Genomic DNA, 19,598 nt, shown 5'->3' with positions numbered 1-19,598 from the left:
GAGGAGCAAATGGCACTTACAGATCCGGGATATGCTACTACCTGACCTGAGTGGGAAGGGGAGATGCAAGGGTGAGGATGGGAGTTGCTGTAGCGGATTTGATTTGGTGAACCCTGATTCAAATTCTAAAGCAAAAACTTTTTGTGAGGGCTGGAGGAGGTGGACTAGAACAAATACAGATTTTTCATCTCTCATTTCTGTGACGGGGAGGTTCAGTCTGGATGTTTGAAGTTGACACGCTCAACATGCAGTTTTAAAATACATACTGAGAGAGCTTTCCGGTTCCACATCTGTTTCCAAGTCCCCGGGCCAATGTTTATGTCTTTACAGTCACACTTTCCTCTTTTCTAAAATGTTTCTTTCTGTCCTGTTGCTGTATGAAAGGCTCACAAAGAACAGGGGAAACAGTGGAACTAACTATATGCAAAGTGCTGTCAAATGCACAAATTAAGCCGGGGGGAGGGGCATTTTTCCCTTGCTAACTTCTTTCAGTGATAGTAGATATTACTCTTAACACAAGCAGGTAAACAATAATTCCAGTGTTCTCAGCTGATTGTGTCGCTTTAACGATTTCCATTGATTGCTCTTTTTATTATGCTCTAATAAATGTGTTAGTCTCTAAGGTGCCACAAGTACTCCTGTTCTTTTTGTGGATACAGACTAACACGGCTGCTACTCTGAAACCTCTTTTTATATTGTTACCGAAAACCTAGGTTTATTGGCTTTTGTCTTGCTGAAGACTTGTTGGGAAACTTGCTAGATGGGATGCTGGTTTGTTACTCCTTTCTAAATGGATTCTTATTGTTATATATAAAAGCAATTGAGGAAGGGCACTCCTGAGTGGAAGTTTCCCTTCTTGTGCTAAAGACCCTGGGCAGCCAGTGCTGGAAAGGAGCTCATATCTGACTCTAGACCACCAGTCTGCTTCACATCCAACACTGAGCTGCTGTCATGTGAGAGTTAACTGGAGATCATATGGCAAAGGGGGTGACCAGGTAAAACAAACACACAATAGGAGACTGTTATCTGGGTGTTTGCATAAAACCAGATAATTGAAAGCTGTTTCCTATTGCAGCTGAGAGAGAGAGAGCAGGAATATTAACAGCTGGCTCAGCAACGTGAAGCGGAAGTTCAAGTGAATTTGCAGCTGTCTTTTCCACATCTCCATTTTTAAAGGAAAACTGCACTATTTAAAAAAAAAAATTAACTGTATACAGTAAAAGCTGTGTTATCCGGCACTTTACCAACCAGAAAGCTCTAGAAACGGGCATTTCTGATCTCTCCCAATACAAATCTTCAATCTAGTAACAAGGACCAATGCCGAAGCTAACCGGAATCGATGCCGAAGTTATTTGGGACCCAAGTATTTCCGAGAGCAGTCGGACTACGCTCGAGTTAGCCAAGAAGAGCTGATTGCTGTTCTTTCTGTTTGTATCCGCCATTGTGATTGGTCGGTTTATTACTCTGTGTATTGTCCTGTGTTTATCGTAAAATATCAACGCCACCCTACCATCATGGCATCCAAAATACCAGCAAAAAGCAAAGGAAAGAAACGTAAGAGAGTTGTGTTGACATTAAAACAGAAAATAGATATTTGTACACGTCTTGAAAAGGGCGAGAATAGGAATGTTTTGATGCAAGAGTACAATGTTGGCTCGTCCACAATATACGACATCAAGGCTCAGAAAGGACAATTGCTCAAATTTTTTGCTAGTTGTGAGTCAAATAAAGCTGTTGAACAACGCCATACTCTGCATATGCCTAAATTAGAGCAACTAGACAGTGTTTTATATGAATGGTTTTCATTGAAACGATCGGAGGGTGCCTCTATATCTGGTCCAATGCTCATTGAAAAGGCAAAAGATTTTTATAAGCAAATGCAATTGACTGAGCCGTGTGCATTTTCTGATGGATGGCTTTCATGTTTTAAACTTCGTCACGGCATTAGAAAGCTAGATGTACCAAGCGAACAAAAATCGGCTGACCGTGAAGCTGCAGAAAAATATTGTGAATTTTTTAGAAATTTAATTGCTGAACATGATCTATCCCCTGAACAAATTTATAATGCTGATGAAACTTGCCTATTTTGGCGATGCTTGCCAAATTCTACCCTAGCAGGTGCAAGTGAATCTAAAGCTGCTGGTTTTAAGCAGAATAAAGACCGACTAACTGTTCTTACATGTGCTAATGCTGCAGGCTCGCATAAAATAAAACTTTTGGTGATTGGGAAATATAATCATCCTAGAGCTTTCAAAGGTGTTGCACATTTACCTATTGTTTACAAAGCGCAAGGTAATTCATGGATGAACAAAGAAATTTTTTATGATTGGTTTCATCATGTTTTTGTACCTGCAGTGAAAGAACATTTTAGAAAAATAAGCTTACCTGAAGATAGCAAAGCTATTCTATTGCTAGACAATTGTAGAGCTCACCCTCATGAAACAGAATTAGTGTCTGGTAATATTTTTACCATCTTCCTGCCTGCTAGTGTTACTTCATTGATTCAACCTATGGACCAGGGCATCATCCAGAATATGAAATGTTATTACAGAAGAGATTTCCTGAGAGAGTTGATCAATCATGAAGGCACTATACAGGATTTTCAATCTCGTTATAATATAAAAGATGCAATTTTTAATGTTGCTTGTGCCTGGAATTCTGTTAAAAGTGAAACATTAAGGAGAGCTTGGATAAAATTGTGGCCTAGTGTTATGTTTGCAGAAGTGTCTTCTGATGAAGATGAATTTGAAGGCTTTAAAGTAAGAGTTAGAAAAAATACATTCGCACAAATTCTTGAAATGGTGAAGGATACTCCTTCTTCACACCCCATCAACAAACTTCATGAAAGTGAGCTAGAAGAGTGGGTTGAAGCTGACAAGGGGGTTGAAGTGACACATACTGTTGTTGATACAGAAATAATAGAGACTGTTTTGAATACTGAAAAGTCAAAGGACACTGATAAAGACAGTGAAGAAGATGATTTTAGTGAAGAGGACAAAATAACTTGGGGAGAGGCTGCTTCAGCTTTTGATACAATAATTAAATTTGCAGAAAGGCAGCCATGTTATACTGCCCAGGAGGTTATGCAATTGCACATGCTGCACTCTACTTTTATGCAAAAGAGGCAGAAGACAAGTAAGCAAGCTGATATAAGGGATTTAGTCAAAAAAGCAGCTTCCAGGGTGTGTCATGGGGCCAGTGCAGATTCAGCCCAATCTCCTACACCTTCTACAGCTACAATGATAATTGATGTTGATAATGATGACCCTGACGGCACTGCAAGATCCTGAAGTGCCTTCTGAATCGTCAAAGAAAGATTAAAGTGTGTTCACTATAGTTTTAGTTATTTTTAGTGATCTGGGTGTACGCCCTACGCTGCCCATAGTGATATGTAGTGTCATAAAATAACCTACTGTATAGAAAACGTTACCTGTATACACCTAAGTGCTTCAAGAAACCAGCCACTCTGCAGTGCAATACTACTACTGGATTGGGGAGTATCTGTATACTATTTTATACGTATATTTATATGTATATTAATTTTATTGTATTCTAATTGTTTGAACCTTGGTATTCCATTGGTAAGTATAATTCTTAGGGCATGTCTGTACTACCCACTGGATTGACGGGCAGCGATCGATCCAGCAGGGGTTGATTTATCACATCTAGTCTAGACGCAATAAATCGACCCCCGAGCGCTCTCCCGTTGACTCCTGTACTCCACCGCCGCGAGAGGCGCAGGCAGAGTCGCCGGGGAAGCGGCAGCAGTCAACTCACCGAAATGAAGACACCGCAGTGAATAGACCTAAGTACATCGACTTCAGCTACATTATTCACGTAGCTGAAGTTGCGTAACTTAGATCGATTCCTACCCCCCGAGAGTAGACTAGGCCTTAGTTAACCGGAATTTTTGACTAACTGGCACCCCCATTCCCCTAACATGCCAGATAACAAAGCTCTTACTGTATATCCTTGTATAGTGAATAGTTACACACTTGACAAAGGTACTGTAGCTGGAACACTACAGTCAGCTGTAGTTGAGGATGTTTGTTTTCAGTTACAACTTTCTGTTTGTCACACATATAACTGTCCATACTTTCACTTGGCAAGTTGGAATTTTCTCTACACAGAGATGACTTTTTTGTGTGTGTGGAAGTTTGAACAGAAGGGGTTCAACTGTTTTCAAGTGGCTGGGGGGTGACAGTCCGGGTCTGGACACCCCAAGAGGAGAGTAGGGGGTTAAATCTCCTCCCAAAATAATCAGTTGAATAAACAGATTGTATACAATGTCATTGTGCTATAAAATATGTTGAGTAAGGTCTTTTGTGAAAGCTTGTAATGTTCTGAACATGAACGTCATTATGATAGATATACACACACAGACTGTGGCTATGAATGTATGCATTTGTGTATATATAAAACTTTTCATAATTTGTGTTGCAACATTCAGCTCCATCTCGCAGTGGGGCAGTCAGGCAGGGAAGGGGCTGCCTCCCCACCAGACGAGACTAGCTCCAAGCACCTAGAATTGTACAACCCAGGAAAAGACAAATGATGGACCATTAAAGTTAATGGGAAAACATTGAAACAACCTGAAACTGAAAAGAAAACACCAGTCTTGGAAAACTACGGGCTAGCCTACACAGCCAATGTTAAAGCGCTGCCGCGGCAGTGCTTTAATGTGGCTGTGTAGTCGCACTTTACAGCGCTGAAACTTGCATCGCTCAGGGGGGTGTTCTTTCACATCCCTGAGCGATGAAAGCTTCAGTGCTGTAAGTGGCAGTGTAGAAAAGGCCTAGGAAACGAGGGAGTTTTTCCCACTTCGAATATCAATAGTGACTAAAGAAGAAAAGAAACCTGAAAACTTCTTAAAAAGTGAAGGGTTTGAAGTGAGGGCCAGTCACTTGGCAGGTATTGTCCATGAAATCTGGATCTTCTGAGACTGGGTACGCTGGGAAACAGTGGAGGCAATAGGTAACTTGTATTAGAAAAGGTATTTTTATCTAATTCAAAAGTATAAAGCCTGAAGTTGCACCTTTGTTTGTTTTCAGTGTAATTTGTGTATGTTTGCTCTCCCGCACTACTTCCATTTCTTGAATATGATATTTCTATTAAATACACCTTTTGTTTATTTTTTGCCTCCAGCGTGTCTCTGGTGTGCAAACTGTGTGGAGCGCATATGCCAAAGCAAGCTGCCAGCTGGGGATTAGTTTCACACCTTCGGGGGAGATGAACCAGAGGGGAAAAGTCCCAAGTGTCTGGTAGTTAAGAACTCAGGGTGGCTGGATTTGGGGAGACACAGGACTGGAAGTGCTGTTGGCGTCACCCTGCAAGGTGTAACTAGGCTGGTGGAAACCAGGGTGAGAATTTGAGTACATCTACGCTGCAAAATATTCCCGCATCAGTGAGTCTCAGAGCCCAGGTCAACTGATTTGTGCTCTCGCTGTGGGACTCTCAATAGCAGTGCAGGTGTTCCCTCTGGGCTGGAGCCCCAGCTCTGAGAACCAGCCCTCTCACCAGGTTTCAGAGCCCAGGCTCCAACCCAAGCAGGATTGTGAGCCCTGCAAGTCAGTTGACCCGGGCACTGAGACTTGCTGCTATAAGTGTGGGGATATTGGGTTTTTTTTCAGTGTAGATGTACCTTTTGTGCTTGTGGGCAGGCTACTGGTGTCAGGGCTCTGCACGAAAACTGGACAGCATAAAGGCACTCAAGGTTACAGGGCAGGCTGTGACAGAACACTACTGGTGTGGATGTTCCCGAAAACATCACAGGGGACTTCCATAGTATTTAACTATATCTGCTGATATTCTTGCCGTACGTTGTGGTTTTTTTGTGTTGGTCTTCTGGTGATAGTAGCTGTAGCACCAGAATGTCTAGACACTGGAAGTTGACTTTTTGCATGGAAATTGTTCTCAGATGGGACAGAGTGTGTTAGGTAAAAACTGGGTTTGATTTGAGAGAGTTCTGAGGGTTTGAAAGCTTGCACTTCCACGGATATAATTTCTTAGCGCTCCTTGCCGTGTTGTGGCTGTGGGAAGAGTGCATTGTGCGAATTGCATGGCTAACTTAGCTGCAATATTGAATGTGTGCATTTTGAACAAGCGCTGCAAGAGCTCTTGCTTTGTTCACTACCCGTTGTGTATAGAAATTATTTCATGGACCTGGTATACAGAGCAGTGGTGTCACTACAAGAGGAAACATGTATTTGGGGTAATAGGAAAAAATTGTATGGGACAGATTTTCAGACATGTTAATCACCTACAGTTCCCACTGGCTGCAGTTAGAATTGTGGGTGTTCAGCACTACTGACAGTCAAGCCTACATGAGAAATAGCATGCAATCATGTAAGGACTGTTATAACTCAGACTCTTAGGGGCAGAGTTAAGGTTATACAGACAATACCCTAACTTTGGGATGCTGACCTTGCAGCCATAACATTTTTTCTCTCTCTCTCTCTTCTTCTTTTTTTTTTTTAAAGGTAATTCATCACAGCACTTTTCCTGTAACTGGAATTTTCCAGTAAGATCCTTTGTATTTTCAGTATTCTATTACTTCTCTCTATAATGCAGGGGGCTCCACGGTGCTCAAATGGTATAATCCTCGTGCTCTTGGAAATGAGGACCCTCATCCTATGTTATCTTCACCGGCTTCTTAACAGTCTGTCTCACAGTTCATCCATTGTCACTCTAACTGGTTCATCCTGTCCCCTTCCTTGGCTTTCTGTCCATCTCTGAAATCCATTTAAATTGCACCTCCTGGTTTTGTATCAGCTGGAAGTTCCTTGGGCGTGGGGAGTACAGGCTGTCTCCTGGAAGAGGTGAGGGCTGCTTTGGCCCAACATCGGTCAGTCAAGGGAGTGCAGTTGTGGTATGGGGCCACAGGGAATGTGTAGAGCACGTTGACCTTGACCTTTCTCCTCCAGCATGTACCCACTCCCCACTGAGCCCTTGATGTGCCCCAGAATCCTTTGCCCCAGTTCCCTGTGACATTTTACTGGAGCTGGGGCAGGGAGTGAACTGAATTCATGTTTTAATCTCTAAAGCAGCTTCGTGCTATGAATGTTTTTTGGTAATATTACTACTGCTAGGATTCATCAAGATCAGGCAAATAGTTTAAGGGTGCCCCTAGCAGCTACTTGAGATGGATCAGATGAGCAGCTGTACTTAGGGAGTGGAGTTGTCCTCCCAAGACAATGCTGGACGCCCCCCTTGAGATCTGCTGGTGTGGAGAAATCTTTGCTCCACCAAGGTGGGGAGTCAGAGGGCTATTGTGGTATGGCTTTGGCACTTTCATGGTGAGACGCTTGGATCCTTGGACGGGTTCCAATTCACTGTCTCCCAGTGCATCAGCTGATGGCACCTTCCTGCTTTCCTGGCATGATTCATCCACCTCCACTCTGGCCTCTCACGCCCCTGGCAATGACAGGCCAGCAGCAGGGCTCTCTCTCTCTCAGGCAGGTCCCAGATGACTGCTTTCAGGAAGGTTTCCATAGCAACTGAAGTCAGGAAAAACCTGCCCACCAAGTTCAGTGCCTTACTATCCGGCCCATGTTTAGGGAGGGGTGCAGGCAGGAGGAGCGGGTGTGGTGATCAAGCAATTGGCGGGGAAAGGTAGGGTGACCAGATGTCCCGATTTTAAAGGGACAGTCCCGATTTTTGGGTCTTTTTCTTATATAGGCTCCTATTACCCCCTCCCCCACCGCCTGTCCCGATTTTTCACACTTGCTGTCTGGTCACCCTAGGGAGAGGGGACACTGTTAGACAGGACTGTTGTGACCGAGTGGGCAAGGAAAGGTGCTGTGTTCCTGTGTGGCTGCACTGTGATGAGGAAGGAACCCACAGCAGCAGGCCTCTTCCTCCTCCCTTCATTTCCTAGCAGGCTGGATAATTAACTTGGCTTCAGTTCACATTCTCCTCCACAGCTGTGCCCAACCCACTGGGCTCGCCCCTCGTTAACATGCAGCTGACGGGCTGTGTGCCCTGGGGCTGTGCCACAGGTTGGGCTGTGCAGAGTCTGGGACTGAGAACAGCAGCATTGTAAAATGCTCCCCACTCAGGTGCTTGAGGCACTGGTCAGTGATTCAGAGTGAATGTAACGTAAACCACAGTGTAATACCAGGGAGTCTAAAGAAACCTAAAGGGACTCAGAAAAACAAGTAGGGCGAGGAGCCAAATTCCACCATGACCTAACCCCCCTGCAACTCTAATTGGCTTCAGTGAAGCTGCCTGTGCAAAGGGTAAGGTGACCATATGTCCCGTTTTGGCTGGGATAAGTCCCCCTTTTTTTTTTAAGCTCTGTCCTGGCCATCCCGATTCCCCCCCCCCCCCCCCCAAGTTGGCATTTGTCCCGTTTGCTCTTGCTGACTTGATCAGTTGCCAAAACTAAACAGGACAAGTGCCCACTTTTGAAAAAAAAAGTGGGATGCAGTGCAGAGGAGGTGACTGCAGAGATGCCAGTCCCTGCAGGGAGAGGGGGCAGTTTTCCAGCATGTGGGCCCCCGCAGGGTTCCAGCGACCAGGCAACAGCCTTGCGTGGGGGGAGGGGGAGAAGTGCAGGGTTCCAGCGATGGGCAACAGCATGGGGCAGGGGCCCCTCGGGTGAGCAGCTGGGGGTGCCCGTTTTCTCTTTGGGAAATATGATCACCTTAGCAAAGGGTAGGATGTGGCCCAAGCGCTCTGCACCCGGGGCCCGATCACCTAAGACACGGTGGTAGCAACCTTTAAAAGGCAGTGTCAAAATGCGGCATGAGAGGGGGAGAAGTAGCCCCTATGGAAAGCTCCTAACCAAACCTATCTGCCAGGTTTGGATGCTGCTAAAGCTCACGAGTAAAATGAGTTTGGAGGTTCTAAGCTCAGTTTTTGGTGGTGGCTTATTCACATTGCATAGTAACTGCATAGTTTTCCTTTTAGCTGCTCAGGAAAGACCCAGCACTGAAAGGGGAAGAGGGATGCAAGGCAGAATTCAGGGGGTTTAACAACTATATGTGGGAAGCAGTTGAGGACAGCATGGACAAGTGCTGTGCATAAGTGCCAAACAAGTTCTGCTCCTGAGAGAGAAGTTGATAGGTTTTTCTCACTACAGGTGGTGGAAATAACCAATATAGGTAGGTTCAGTAGATGAAGTTCTGCTGCTAAATTTGATTCTGAGCTACTCACTGGTCATGGCATCTGATCCCATTTAGACAGCTGTTCAGATAAGGAAGGAAGGAGCATTGTCATATATGTTCTCAAACAGCTGCTTTCCACTCTGTATCAATGGCCTACACGCTGCCCAGCTAGGGATCCTGAACCGTTATAGTTCCAGTGATGTTTGTCACTTGCCATTGGAGTTCAGCAGGTGCTGAAGACATGAGTCTTAATGGACCAAGTCTCTGTTTGGGAGTCTGGTATAACCTGGGATGCTTTTAAACAATTTAAAGTCCCAAATCTAGATTTTAGTGGGCTTTTATACAAAAAAGTTTTATAAAACCTGACAACTAATGGTATGACTTTTTTTTAAATTCAATGTAACAAGTCTATTTCTGGAGTGAAATCTTTCCTGCAGTCCTGGCAAACCCTCTACAAACCTGCACATGCTAGAGAGCTGAGAAATGAAGCCGAATAGTCCGGCTTCACTGTCTGAGCTGATAGAAGAGACCATCTTCCAGCCAATCAGGATTGTTCCCTACAGTCTGTTCTCCTGTGCAGGGCCCAGTTCATCTTAGGCCATGTCTACACTATAAAGTTTTGCTGACCCAAGTTACATTGGCATACAGCCGCTGCAGTCAGTATATCACTTGTGCACATGCATACTTGGCTGCATGCATCAGTGCTGCTTGTATGCACCAGGAGAGGTTGTGTCCAAGCACAGTGCAGTGCACCAGAGATAGGTATCCCAGTATGCATCCTGCTACCATTCAGCACGCTGTCTTTTGGGTAGTTTTGGTAACTCGTGGGGCAGAAATAAGTTGCGCAGGGGTGACTGAGAGCAAGGAGTCAATTTCCCATAATGTGATGTTCTCCATCCCATAATAGCTCTATCCTGTAATTTCCACAGCTATTTTAAATTTCCCATGAATCCGCGCAGGACTTGTCACTGTCCACCATCTCTGACAGAAACATGGAGCCGACACAGCTCTGCACTATTGTCATGAGCATTGCAAGCACAAGACACACAATCCTCTGGTATTTGCAGAGCCAGAAGAAGAACTGTGGGAAACATTATGATTTCCTCATGGTCAGTTTGCTGTGGGACGTAGCGAGAACCAGTTTGGTGGCATTCATGGAGCAGCTGCCATGACTGGTGGGATCACTTTGTAATGCAGGTTTGGGATGATGAGCAGTGCCTGCAGAACTTTTGGATGCACAAGGCTACATTTCTGGATCTATATGCCGAGCCACTGCAGCCATCCAACACAGGAATATCAAACTGAGAGCTGTACTGACAGTGGAGAAGCAAGTGGCGGTCATTCTGTGGAAACTTGCAATGCTAGATTACTACAAGTCAGTGGGAAGTAATTTTGGCGTGAGAAAATCCACTGGGCTTGTTACTCTGTCTCTTCAGGGGCATCCACCGTGGTGTGACGGGTGGTGGTGGGGTCTCTGCTAAGTCTGGCATGCAGCTCTTTATAAAAGCAGCAGGTCGGGCGCTTAGCACCAGATTGACTGTTGGCTTCCCTGGCTTTCTGGTCTGCCTGCTGGTCCCTGTCGAACCCCTTCTCCTGCATCCCCGAGCAATCTGCTTGTAGATGTCAGTGTTTCTTCGTCTGGATCGGAGCTGTGTCTGCACAGCCTCTTCTCCCCACTGGTTCAGGAATTCCAGTATTCCCTGTCTACTCAGGCAGGAGCGCATCTGGAGCGTGTGGCTGGCATGGGCAGTTGCACTCAACAGTGGAGAACTGCTGGGTGTGCTCATCGAGCTAGGCAATCAGGAAAAGGCTTTTCAAAAATGCACAGGGCTTTAAGTGGGGGCGGGGACCTTCCCGTCAATGTAACCTCTGGGCAGTGGAGTTAACAGTTGTGACCAGAGCGGTCAGCAATGGGCATTGTGGACAGCTGCGGGAGGACTGTTAGGGTCGACATAGGTAATGTAGTGTCTACCCTTGTGCTGCGTTGACCTCTGCTCTGAGAGCTGGTGTTACTGTGTTGGCATAACAGAGCACTTAGATAGGTGAGAGACAAATTTAAGTGTAGAAACATGCATGATTAGGTCAACAGAAGGTGGCTTACGTCAACCTAACTTTGTAGTGTAGACCAGGCCTCAGACTTTGCTGAGTGGTGAGACTCCGACTTCATCCTTTGGGAAACTATTCCACAGCTTAATAGACCTCACTCTTATGAAATATTTCTCTCTCGCTTATTACTCCTAGTTATATCCCCTTGTACCACTCAGAACAATTCCTCTACAGCCTCAAGGTTTACACCCTTTGTATTGTGCAGATATTCTAAAGCTTTCCCTGTAATTCCTGGTGTACGGTTAGCAGTGTTCCCTCCAGTGTTGAATCATGCTCTGAATTCTTTCCAGGTCATGTTTTCCTAGTGCCCACCATTAAATGCAGGATCCTGAGTGTGTTGTAAAATTAAGCAAACAGCTTCTATGGTGAGAGGCAACTTGATTTTTGATGTTGTTTTCCCTTTAAATCTGACATGACTTTAGTATCACAAGGATGGTGTAAAGAGATCATTTTACCCTTGGTTGTGTCCCTTTGTCACTCAGGTCGGAAAGGAATTTCCCCCAGGCCATGTGGATAGGTCTTGGGTTGAGGGGATTTCATCTTCCTGTGGAAAATTGTTGGGGGGTTGTTCATTAGGAGCAACTGGGACACAGTTGACCCCAGATGTTGAATGAATACTCTCATGAACACTTATGTTTTTTCTACCTTATTTTTTTTTCTTGTAGCAGAGCAGTGACCTAAGACTTTTTGGAGGGCAGCACGCCTAGAGATACACGCCGCCCTTCATCACGCACACTCCTCCAGCACCATGTCAGGTAAGCAGAGGATGCCAGGCCTTGGAGCATATTTTCCTGCCTATGTCTGAGGGGAGGGCCAGCAACAATAAAGCTCTATTGAAAGAGCCTGTTTGTTCTTTTTCACACGAACTGCTGCTGGTAAGTTACTGTCTCAAGGAACCATTTCTCCTTCGAGTGATGGTCCCTATTGTATTCCATTGTGGGTTTATGCATGCGCCTGGAGTCAGAGAATCTGAAAGCAGTGTCCATTGGTGCGTGCATGCGCCCTGGCTAACCTCATGTCTCCGACCAACGGGATAAAAGGTGTGGCAGACCATCCACATCTCCTGTTCCTTCTTACTGCCACATGGTCTGGGTCAGAACCTCTCTGTGTTCATAGCTTTGGCGTTAGCTTACAAAATAAGATTTAGATCTAACATTGTTAATAGTTTTTAGCAGCTTATACAGTTTTATAATGTAGTGTTTTTATAGATGTTGGTGTTAGACTCTTTTCGAGGGGGGAACGTTCACCTCCCTGTAGCCCATATGGGTAGTGGACTACGCCCAAGACTCTGGGCTTCAAACTCTGCGCTTCCCGCCTGCAATCCTTCTCAGTCAGCAGTGACCACCAGCACTGCCTGTACTGCCTTGGGGAAGCTCACGTTGCACTGAATTGCAGTGTCTGCGGGTCATTCCCCAATCATATCCAAGAAAGGTGGGAACTTTGTCTTTGGAAACACCTCATGGAGAAGACCAGGCGTCCTCAATCAAAATGAAGGTAAGGAACCCTCCCATACATCAGCCTTATTCACCAAGGAGTACGCCTCCTGCTGCAAAGTCCAAATCTGGTGGAAGCTTGTCAGGAATCAAAGAAACTCTCATAAGCATGAGAGTAAGTCTTCTTCTAAATCCACTTCAAAGAAGTCGGATTCGGCTCGGAGCAAGCCCATCAGCTTGGCCTAAGGGAACTTGGTATGTCCTGAGTTCCAGATGCACGAGAAGAAAGCCCACAAACATTGGGCTACATCAGTACTGGACCGCGATTGGTCAGTACCGTCATCCTGGGCACCTCCCAAGCCCCAGGATCTGCTGGCACTGACTAAGACTGATTATCACCAACTTCGCCTATCCATGGCACCATCTTCCTCAAAAGTAAAACAATCTCCTCTGGCTCCAGCAGCTTGGACAGATAGAACCCCTTTTACACCGGGAGAACGGACTCCCTTACTGCTCCACCGGATGTTTTTGCTCTCCCAGATCCAGAATCTTGGGGCTCTGTTCACACATTTGTGAGATGTTACATCCTGGTGCAGGACTCCTCTGCTGATGCTTCCTTTGGGACGGCGATCCTTTACTCAGCTCTACTGTCTGCCTCCTTACACCCTTCTCCTACTTAAGTACTGCTTGTCAGTCACCTACAATGGAAAACAATAGGGACCATCACTCAAAGAAGGGGAGGTTACTTACCTGTAACTGGAGGTTCTTTGAGATGTGTGGTCCCTATCAGTATTCCACAACCTGTTCTCCTTCCCCTCTGCTTCGGATCTGATATGCACTAGAGAAGAAACTGGACAGATGCTCAGTCTGCCCCATGCTTTCGACCCTCTGTCGGAGGCACAAGGTGAGCCGTGGCACATGCATGGACCAATGGACACTGCTTTCAAGTTCTCTGTCTCCGAGTGCATGGTGTGCATACGTAAACCCACAGTGGAATACAGATAGGGGCCGCACACCTCAAAGAACCTCCAGTTAGAGGTCAATATCCAGAGAAATTAATTTATTTTAACGTACTGCTTTGGTTGGGAGACCAACTGTAAAAATGCCTCTTCCTTCCCCCCAAATGATCCTGCCCATGTTCAATTGGTATTAATCCAGTTCTCCCCACTATGCCACACAGAGCCCGGCAGAAGCTGCCCCAGCCATGGGACATAGAGGGAGAGAGGCTGGAATCTATTCTGCTTCATGCATCATCATCACCACTTTGCTCAGCTCTGTTCCTATCCAGGATCTTTCCCTCATGGTGGATTTGATGTTGTATGAAGCCAAAAAGAGGAAAAAGCTTTGTTCAGAGATGTGTAGTGGAAGTTCTCTCCCGCTTTGCTCCAACTACCAGCTGATCAGTCTGGGGTGGGAAGGAGGCTGCGGGGTGGTTCAGCCTTGGTCGTCTGATCCTTTCAGTCCAAGCCTTAGTAAACTATGACCATGTCTACACTCCAGGCGTGACAGTGGCACATCTACACTGCTGTAGTGTAGGCTCTTTCCACAGCGACTGAAGGGTTTTTTGTTGCGGTAGGTAATCATAGACGATTAGGGTTGGAAGAGACCTCATGAGGTCATCTAGTCCGACCCCCTGCTCAAAGCAGGACCAACACCAACTAAATTATCCCAGCCAGGGCTTTGTCAAGCTGGGTCTTAAAAACCTCTAAGGATGGAGATTCCACCACCTCCCTAGGTAACCTTTTCCAGTGCTTCACCACCCTCCTAGTGAAATAGTTTTTCCTCTTATCCAACCTAGACCTCCCCCACTGCAACTTGAGACCATTGCTCCTTGTTCTGTCATCTGCCACCCCTGAGAACAGCCGAGCTCCATCCTCTTTGGAACCCCCCTTCAGGTAGTTGAAGGCTGCTATCAAATCCCCCCTCACTCTTCTCTTCTGCAGACTAAATAAGCCCAGTTCCCTCAGCGTCTTCTCATAAGTCATGTACCCCAGACCCCTAATCATTTTTGTTGCCCTCTGCTGGACTCTCTCCAATTCGTCCACGTCCTTTCTGTGGGGGGGGCCCCCAAAAGTGGACGCAATACTCCTGATGTGGCCTCATCAGTGCTGAATAGAGGGGAATAATCACTTCCCTCAATCTACTAATACAGCCCAATATGCTGTTAGCTTTCTTGGCAACAAGGGCACACTGTTGACTCATATCCAACTTTTTGTCCACTGTAATCCCCAGGCCCTTTTCTGCAGAACTGCCGCTTAGCCAGTCGGTCCCCAGCCTGTAGCAGTGCATGGGATTCTCCCGTCCTAAGTGCAGGACTCTGCACTTGTCCTTCTTGAACCTCATCACATTTCTTTTGGTGCAATCCTCCAATTTGGTCATTCTGGACCCTATCCCTACCCTCCAGCGTATCTACCTCTCCCCCCCCAGCTTAGTGCCATCTGCAAAAATCCACCTCTCCGAGCAGAAGTAGCTAGATCAACAGAAGAATTCTTCCATGGACCTAGCTGTGTCAGCACAGAACAGCACTCAGGGGTGTGCATTCTGAGCACCATAGCTATGTTGACCTAACTTTTAGGTGTAGACCAGGCCTGTATCTAGCAGGGACAGTCTTAGATTCTCTCACCCCACATTCGCAGCCCTTCCCCATCTCACTTTTATTCTCCTCACAACAGTTCCTTCGGTGCCATCCATCCATGGGGGAGGTGCTGCTGGACGACTGCAGCAGTGCAAACCACTTGCCCAGAGCTGTGATGCTCCCGACTGAACAGAGCAGGGGGTTGAGTCTGATTAGTGAACTTGGCTCCTTTTTCTTTTAAATGAGCTATGGAATGGGACTAAATCTGACTTTAGGTTTTTTGTTTTTACTGTAACTGCAGTTTCAGCCACCGCTGTTTGAACTCCCACTACGAGCTCTGAGAGGAGGGTAGATTTATCCCAACCCCTCAGTTCTAGTGGAGCTGCCACCTCTTGGAGGAGACAGATTTGGGGGCTATCTAGATGTCATCAGCTCACAAGTTAAACTGGGTCTGGATGGCAAAGCTCCAGGAAATGCCAGGTGCAGTGGGAATTGGGACTGGTGACTCGGCAAGTGGTAGTCATTGCTCCATGAAGATTGAACGAATGCTCCAATGTGGCACATGGGGATGCTGTTTAGTTATGTTTCAGATGAGCCCTAAAATCACAATGAGACTTGATCATTTCACTTCCCTGAACACTCTCTCCATTATCCCTAGGGTACCTGATTTTGCTCTTGTGCACCTTTACTTAGTCATTACAATTTCTGAAATGCTGGTATAAAAAGTTTGCTTCAAGTTCCATTCTAGAGGTGCTTCCTTTTAGTGGGAGTGACACTTACTATTTTGAGTTCCCGAGGGATGAAAGATGCTACAGAAACATAAGCTGATCCTGTTTGCTTCCTTGGGCATGGTAGCACAGTTACTAAGGTGATGAGAGCTGTATAAATACTTAGCTGCCATTGTAGCCACCTGACATCTCACTGAATTTGTTGGCTGTCAGTATTAGGTGTTAGTTAATATCTGCTAAGCTGCTCCTTGTTCTTAATTATTGTGTGTGTTGATCCCTTTGTGTTTAGGAAACCACACCCCCTCTTCTGGGGGCCCCTTCTCAGCTCTCACCCCCAGCATCTGGCCACAGGAGATCCTGGCAAAGTACACCCAGGTACAGTGGGGAGAGGGGACAGAACACAGTTTGTCTGCTTTTTTTCTCTTCATTGGTAGAGTAATAAATGTGAAGTGCTGCTGCTGGCTTACTGGACTCTTAATGCTGCAGGGAAGGTGCAGACTTTTTCTTTCCCCAAAAAACTGTTCTAAGCAATGAGCTGACATTTAAATTCTGTGTGTTTGCAGCTGCAAACAGCTGGGATTTGCTGTTAAACTAAGTTTTGGGTAGTGAGTGCCGCCTCTGCTGAACAGAGCCAAGGGGACACCCAGAGCCTGAAGAAACCTCTGTGGATCCTTTCCCTGCTCTTTTGCAACTCTGTGGCTGCATTTTACGATGCAGAGAAGGGTTTTTCTAACCATCCACCAGTCAGTCATGGGTTCCATAGCCCTGTGTAGGCTAACGCATTGTAGGAGAAATTAACACCCCCTCTCCCCCCGCGACATGCTCTGGTTTAAGGGATGAGTGTAGAGCTTTGTAACCTGCCAGTAATGTTTGTTAAAGGCAAGTGAGTCACGGAGCCTAGTGGGATGGGCCTCTGAGCCCGTTTCTCAGAGACTCGTGCAGTGAAAGAGTATGTATATCTGTGGGGCTACCTGTGTGCCTTGGGGAGAACACACATGGGGAGCTTTGTTAGGGGTGCACTGACTGATGCCAGTTTGTGCTGTGGGAGGATGCAAGAGTGGCAGTGTTAGGAGTGCACATGTGGGCAGTTGTTAGGAGTCGGGTGGGTTAGGCTTTGTCTACACATGGGATTATCCCTGATTTCAGCCACCAGCATAACTGCACCTGTGCCAATCCCTGGAGCAGGGGTTTCCAAACTGTGGTACGCATACCTCTGGTGGTACGCGCAATATCTCTGGGGGTACATGAGAGTAATTGTGTAATGGTGGATTTTATTTATTGCATTTTCAAAATAGGCTACTCAGCTGAAGCTTTAAAACTCTATGTGAATTTGTTATATAAAATACGGTAATTAATTTATTTCAAGATGTACCTATGAGAACACAGATCCCCAGAGACGCTGATGTACAGAGCCCTCACCTCCAATCACCGTACAGCATGGGCTCACTTGCCCAGCAAGTGTCCAGTCTAACTGAGCTCAGAACTTAAGGGGTTTGTTTTTGGTTGTATACGTCGCACTATATCTGAATGTAACAGTGAAATATGGACAAATGGCTAAGGACAGGTAGTGTTAAGAAGAACTCACAAAGTATCAGTGATGAGAAGGGGAGGGGCACGCGGGCAGCTGGTAGATCTGGAAGTGGACACGCAATAAGAGAAGTTTGGGAACCTCTGCTCTAGAATAAGCAAGGAAAACTGGTGTTTGTGCTGTGGAGCTGAAAGAACCTCTGACTGAAACCAGGGCAGGCTCCACCAGCTTAGCCTGCCTACCCCAACTGTTTGCACTGGTGCAGTTGCATTGGTGGCTGGAATGTAGACGGGGTCTTGGCGGGGCAGTGCTAGGGGTGCACACACAGGATAATGAAGGACTAACCATGTCTTAGAGGACCACCCATGTGGGGGCTGTGTTAGGTGCATTCCCAGGAGTTCCCATACACGTAGGGATGATCTCAGAGTAGTGATCCAGATCCACTGCCCCTCACAAGCAGATGGTGTGCCTCCTTTCCATAATGAGAAGCCAGGGGAGAGCGACATGGGTGGGGAATCAAGGCAGAAGCTACTGAAGAGAAGCCAAAGCCCTTTCCTCACTGTGTAGCGGGGCTAGACTAGCGTATTTTGCCTGTTGAACAGAGCAGTGTTCAGAAGGGGGATGAAGGTCTGAGTGTGCATCCCAGGAGCTGGGAGTGCTCCTCCCTTACTGGGGCCTAGGCAGTGTGACACAGCCTGGCACTCTAAGCAGGTGCCCCACCTAGTGGCCAAACGATGGAAATCAACGCTACCTCTACTTTCTACCTCTCACGCCCCCAGAAAGAAGAGTTGGTGGAGCAGCCGGAATCCCGGTACGATGAATTCGGCTTCCGTGTGGATAAGGAAGGTAAGGCTGCCCCCACCCGCTTTTTGGGCCCATTCTATCCCCAGGGTACCTCATGTGATAGGATCTCCCTTCCACTCTCTGTGATGTCTTCAGTTCCCAGCGCTATCCTGACTCCAGTTTTTTTAGGGATGTGCTTTAAAAGTGCTGGCCATCTTGGAAAGTGATATCTAAAATGCTGGAGCGCTGGCCCAGCACAGTCTGTGACCCCAGTGTAACTTTGCCATCATGAGGCGGGGAAGGCGTGTTTCACTGGTGCATTGTTGCTGCAGGAGGGGGAGGTACAGCTGTTACGATTCACTGAGCAATATGTGCTGCGGTAAATAGCACTGTAGCTTTTCAGCAGTGCAATGCAGAGCACCTACAGCAGATGCAGCGAAACTCAGTGACCTTTCAGACCTTCTATCAAAGCACCTTTGGTTCCCTTCCCAAGGTGGGCAACTGCGGTAGGCTATTCTGTCGTCCAGGTGAGGGGAAAGCCCCCACAGCTTGACCAAGGGTGCCTGAGTAGGGGCAGAACCAACAACCTGCTTTAGCTGCACACCTTGCAGGAAGGGAGGACCAAACAGAAAGGGTTAAAATGGCTGGAGAACCCATGCAGCTGGGCATTAATTATGGGGGCCAGCTGCCGTGGCTAAAGAGGAGGAAAAGAAAAGGAGTGTCTGGCAATGGGAAGATTCCTGGTTGCCATATGAGGAGATGTCACATTGCATTGCTGTACCCTGAAAAGGGGAAAACTGATTTGGACAAGATTAGCCCCCTGGAAAGGGCAGGAGGAGGCTGTGTTCTCTATGTCAGTGGTTCTCAACCTTTCCAGACTACTGTGCCTCTTTCAGGAGTCAGGTTTGTCTTGTGTACCCCGAGTTTCACCTCACTTAAAAATTACTTGTTTACAAAATCAGACATAAAAATACAAAAGTGTCACAGCCACACTAGTACTGACAAATCGCTGACTTTCTCATTTTTACCATATAATTATAAAATAAATCAACTGGAATATAAATATTGTACTTACATTTCAGTGTATAGTATATAGAGCAGTATAAACAAGTCGTATGAAATTTTTGTTTGTACTGCCTTCACTGGTGCCTTTTATGTAGCCTGTTGTAAAATTAGGCAAATATCTAGATGAGTTGATGTACCCCCCTGGAAGACCTCTGCGTACTCCCAGGGGTATGCGTATCCCTGCTCTATGTGCATGTGTGTGTGTGTGTGCACACTTGCGCTGAGTGCCACACTGAGCACTGGGAGGCACCCCAGGGACAGTGACATGGGTAT

General features: G+C 46.4%; 2 protein-coding genes across 5 annotated transcripts in view; both read left to right on the top strand.

Moving 5' to 3' along the window:
- The window catches only part of SGSM3 (small G protein signaling modulator 3), a 47,475-nt gene that overhangs the window by 4,053 nt on the left and 23,824 nt on the right, over positions 1-19,598 (top strand). For 3 of the 4 annotated variants that reach the window (XM_005302551.4, XM_065563349.1, XM_065563353.1), the window contains exons 2-4: positions 11,879-11,968; positions 16,239-16,324; positions 18,257-18,323. In XM_005302551.4, coding sequence (XP_005302608.2) covers positions 11,962-11,968; positions 16,239-16,324; positions 18,257-18,323 — 160 coding nt within the window. In that variant the 5' untranslated portion in view covers positions 11,879-11,961. The remainder of the gene's footprint in view (positions 1-11,878; positions 11,969-16,238; positions 16,325-18,256; positions 18,324-19,598) is intronic. The other variant, XM_024100029.3, reaches the window with a different exon arrangement.
- JRK (Jrk helix-turn-helix protein) lies at positions 1,367-5,131 on the top strand. Its single transcript, XM_005302550.4, has one exon. It carries the CDS (start codon positions 1,515-1,517, stop codon positions 3,288-3,290), a length of 1,776 nt encoding a protein of 591 aa, XP_005302607.2. The 5' UTR covers positions 1,367-1,514; the 3' UTR covers positions 3,291-5,131.

This window comes from Chrysemys picta, chromosome 1 (assembly GCF_011386835.1).
Source record: "Chrysemys picta bellii isolate R12L10 chromosome 1, ASM1138683v2, whole genome shotgun sequence".
Classification (NCBI taxonomy): domain Eukaryota; kingdom Metazoa; phylum Chordata; order Testudines; family Emydidae; genus Chrysemys; species Chrysemys picta.
Note: the sequence above shows the minus strand (reverse complement) of the source record. Positions and strands in the feature narration are given on the sequence as shown.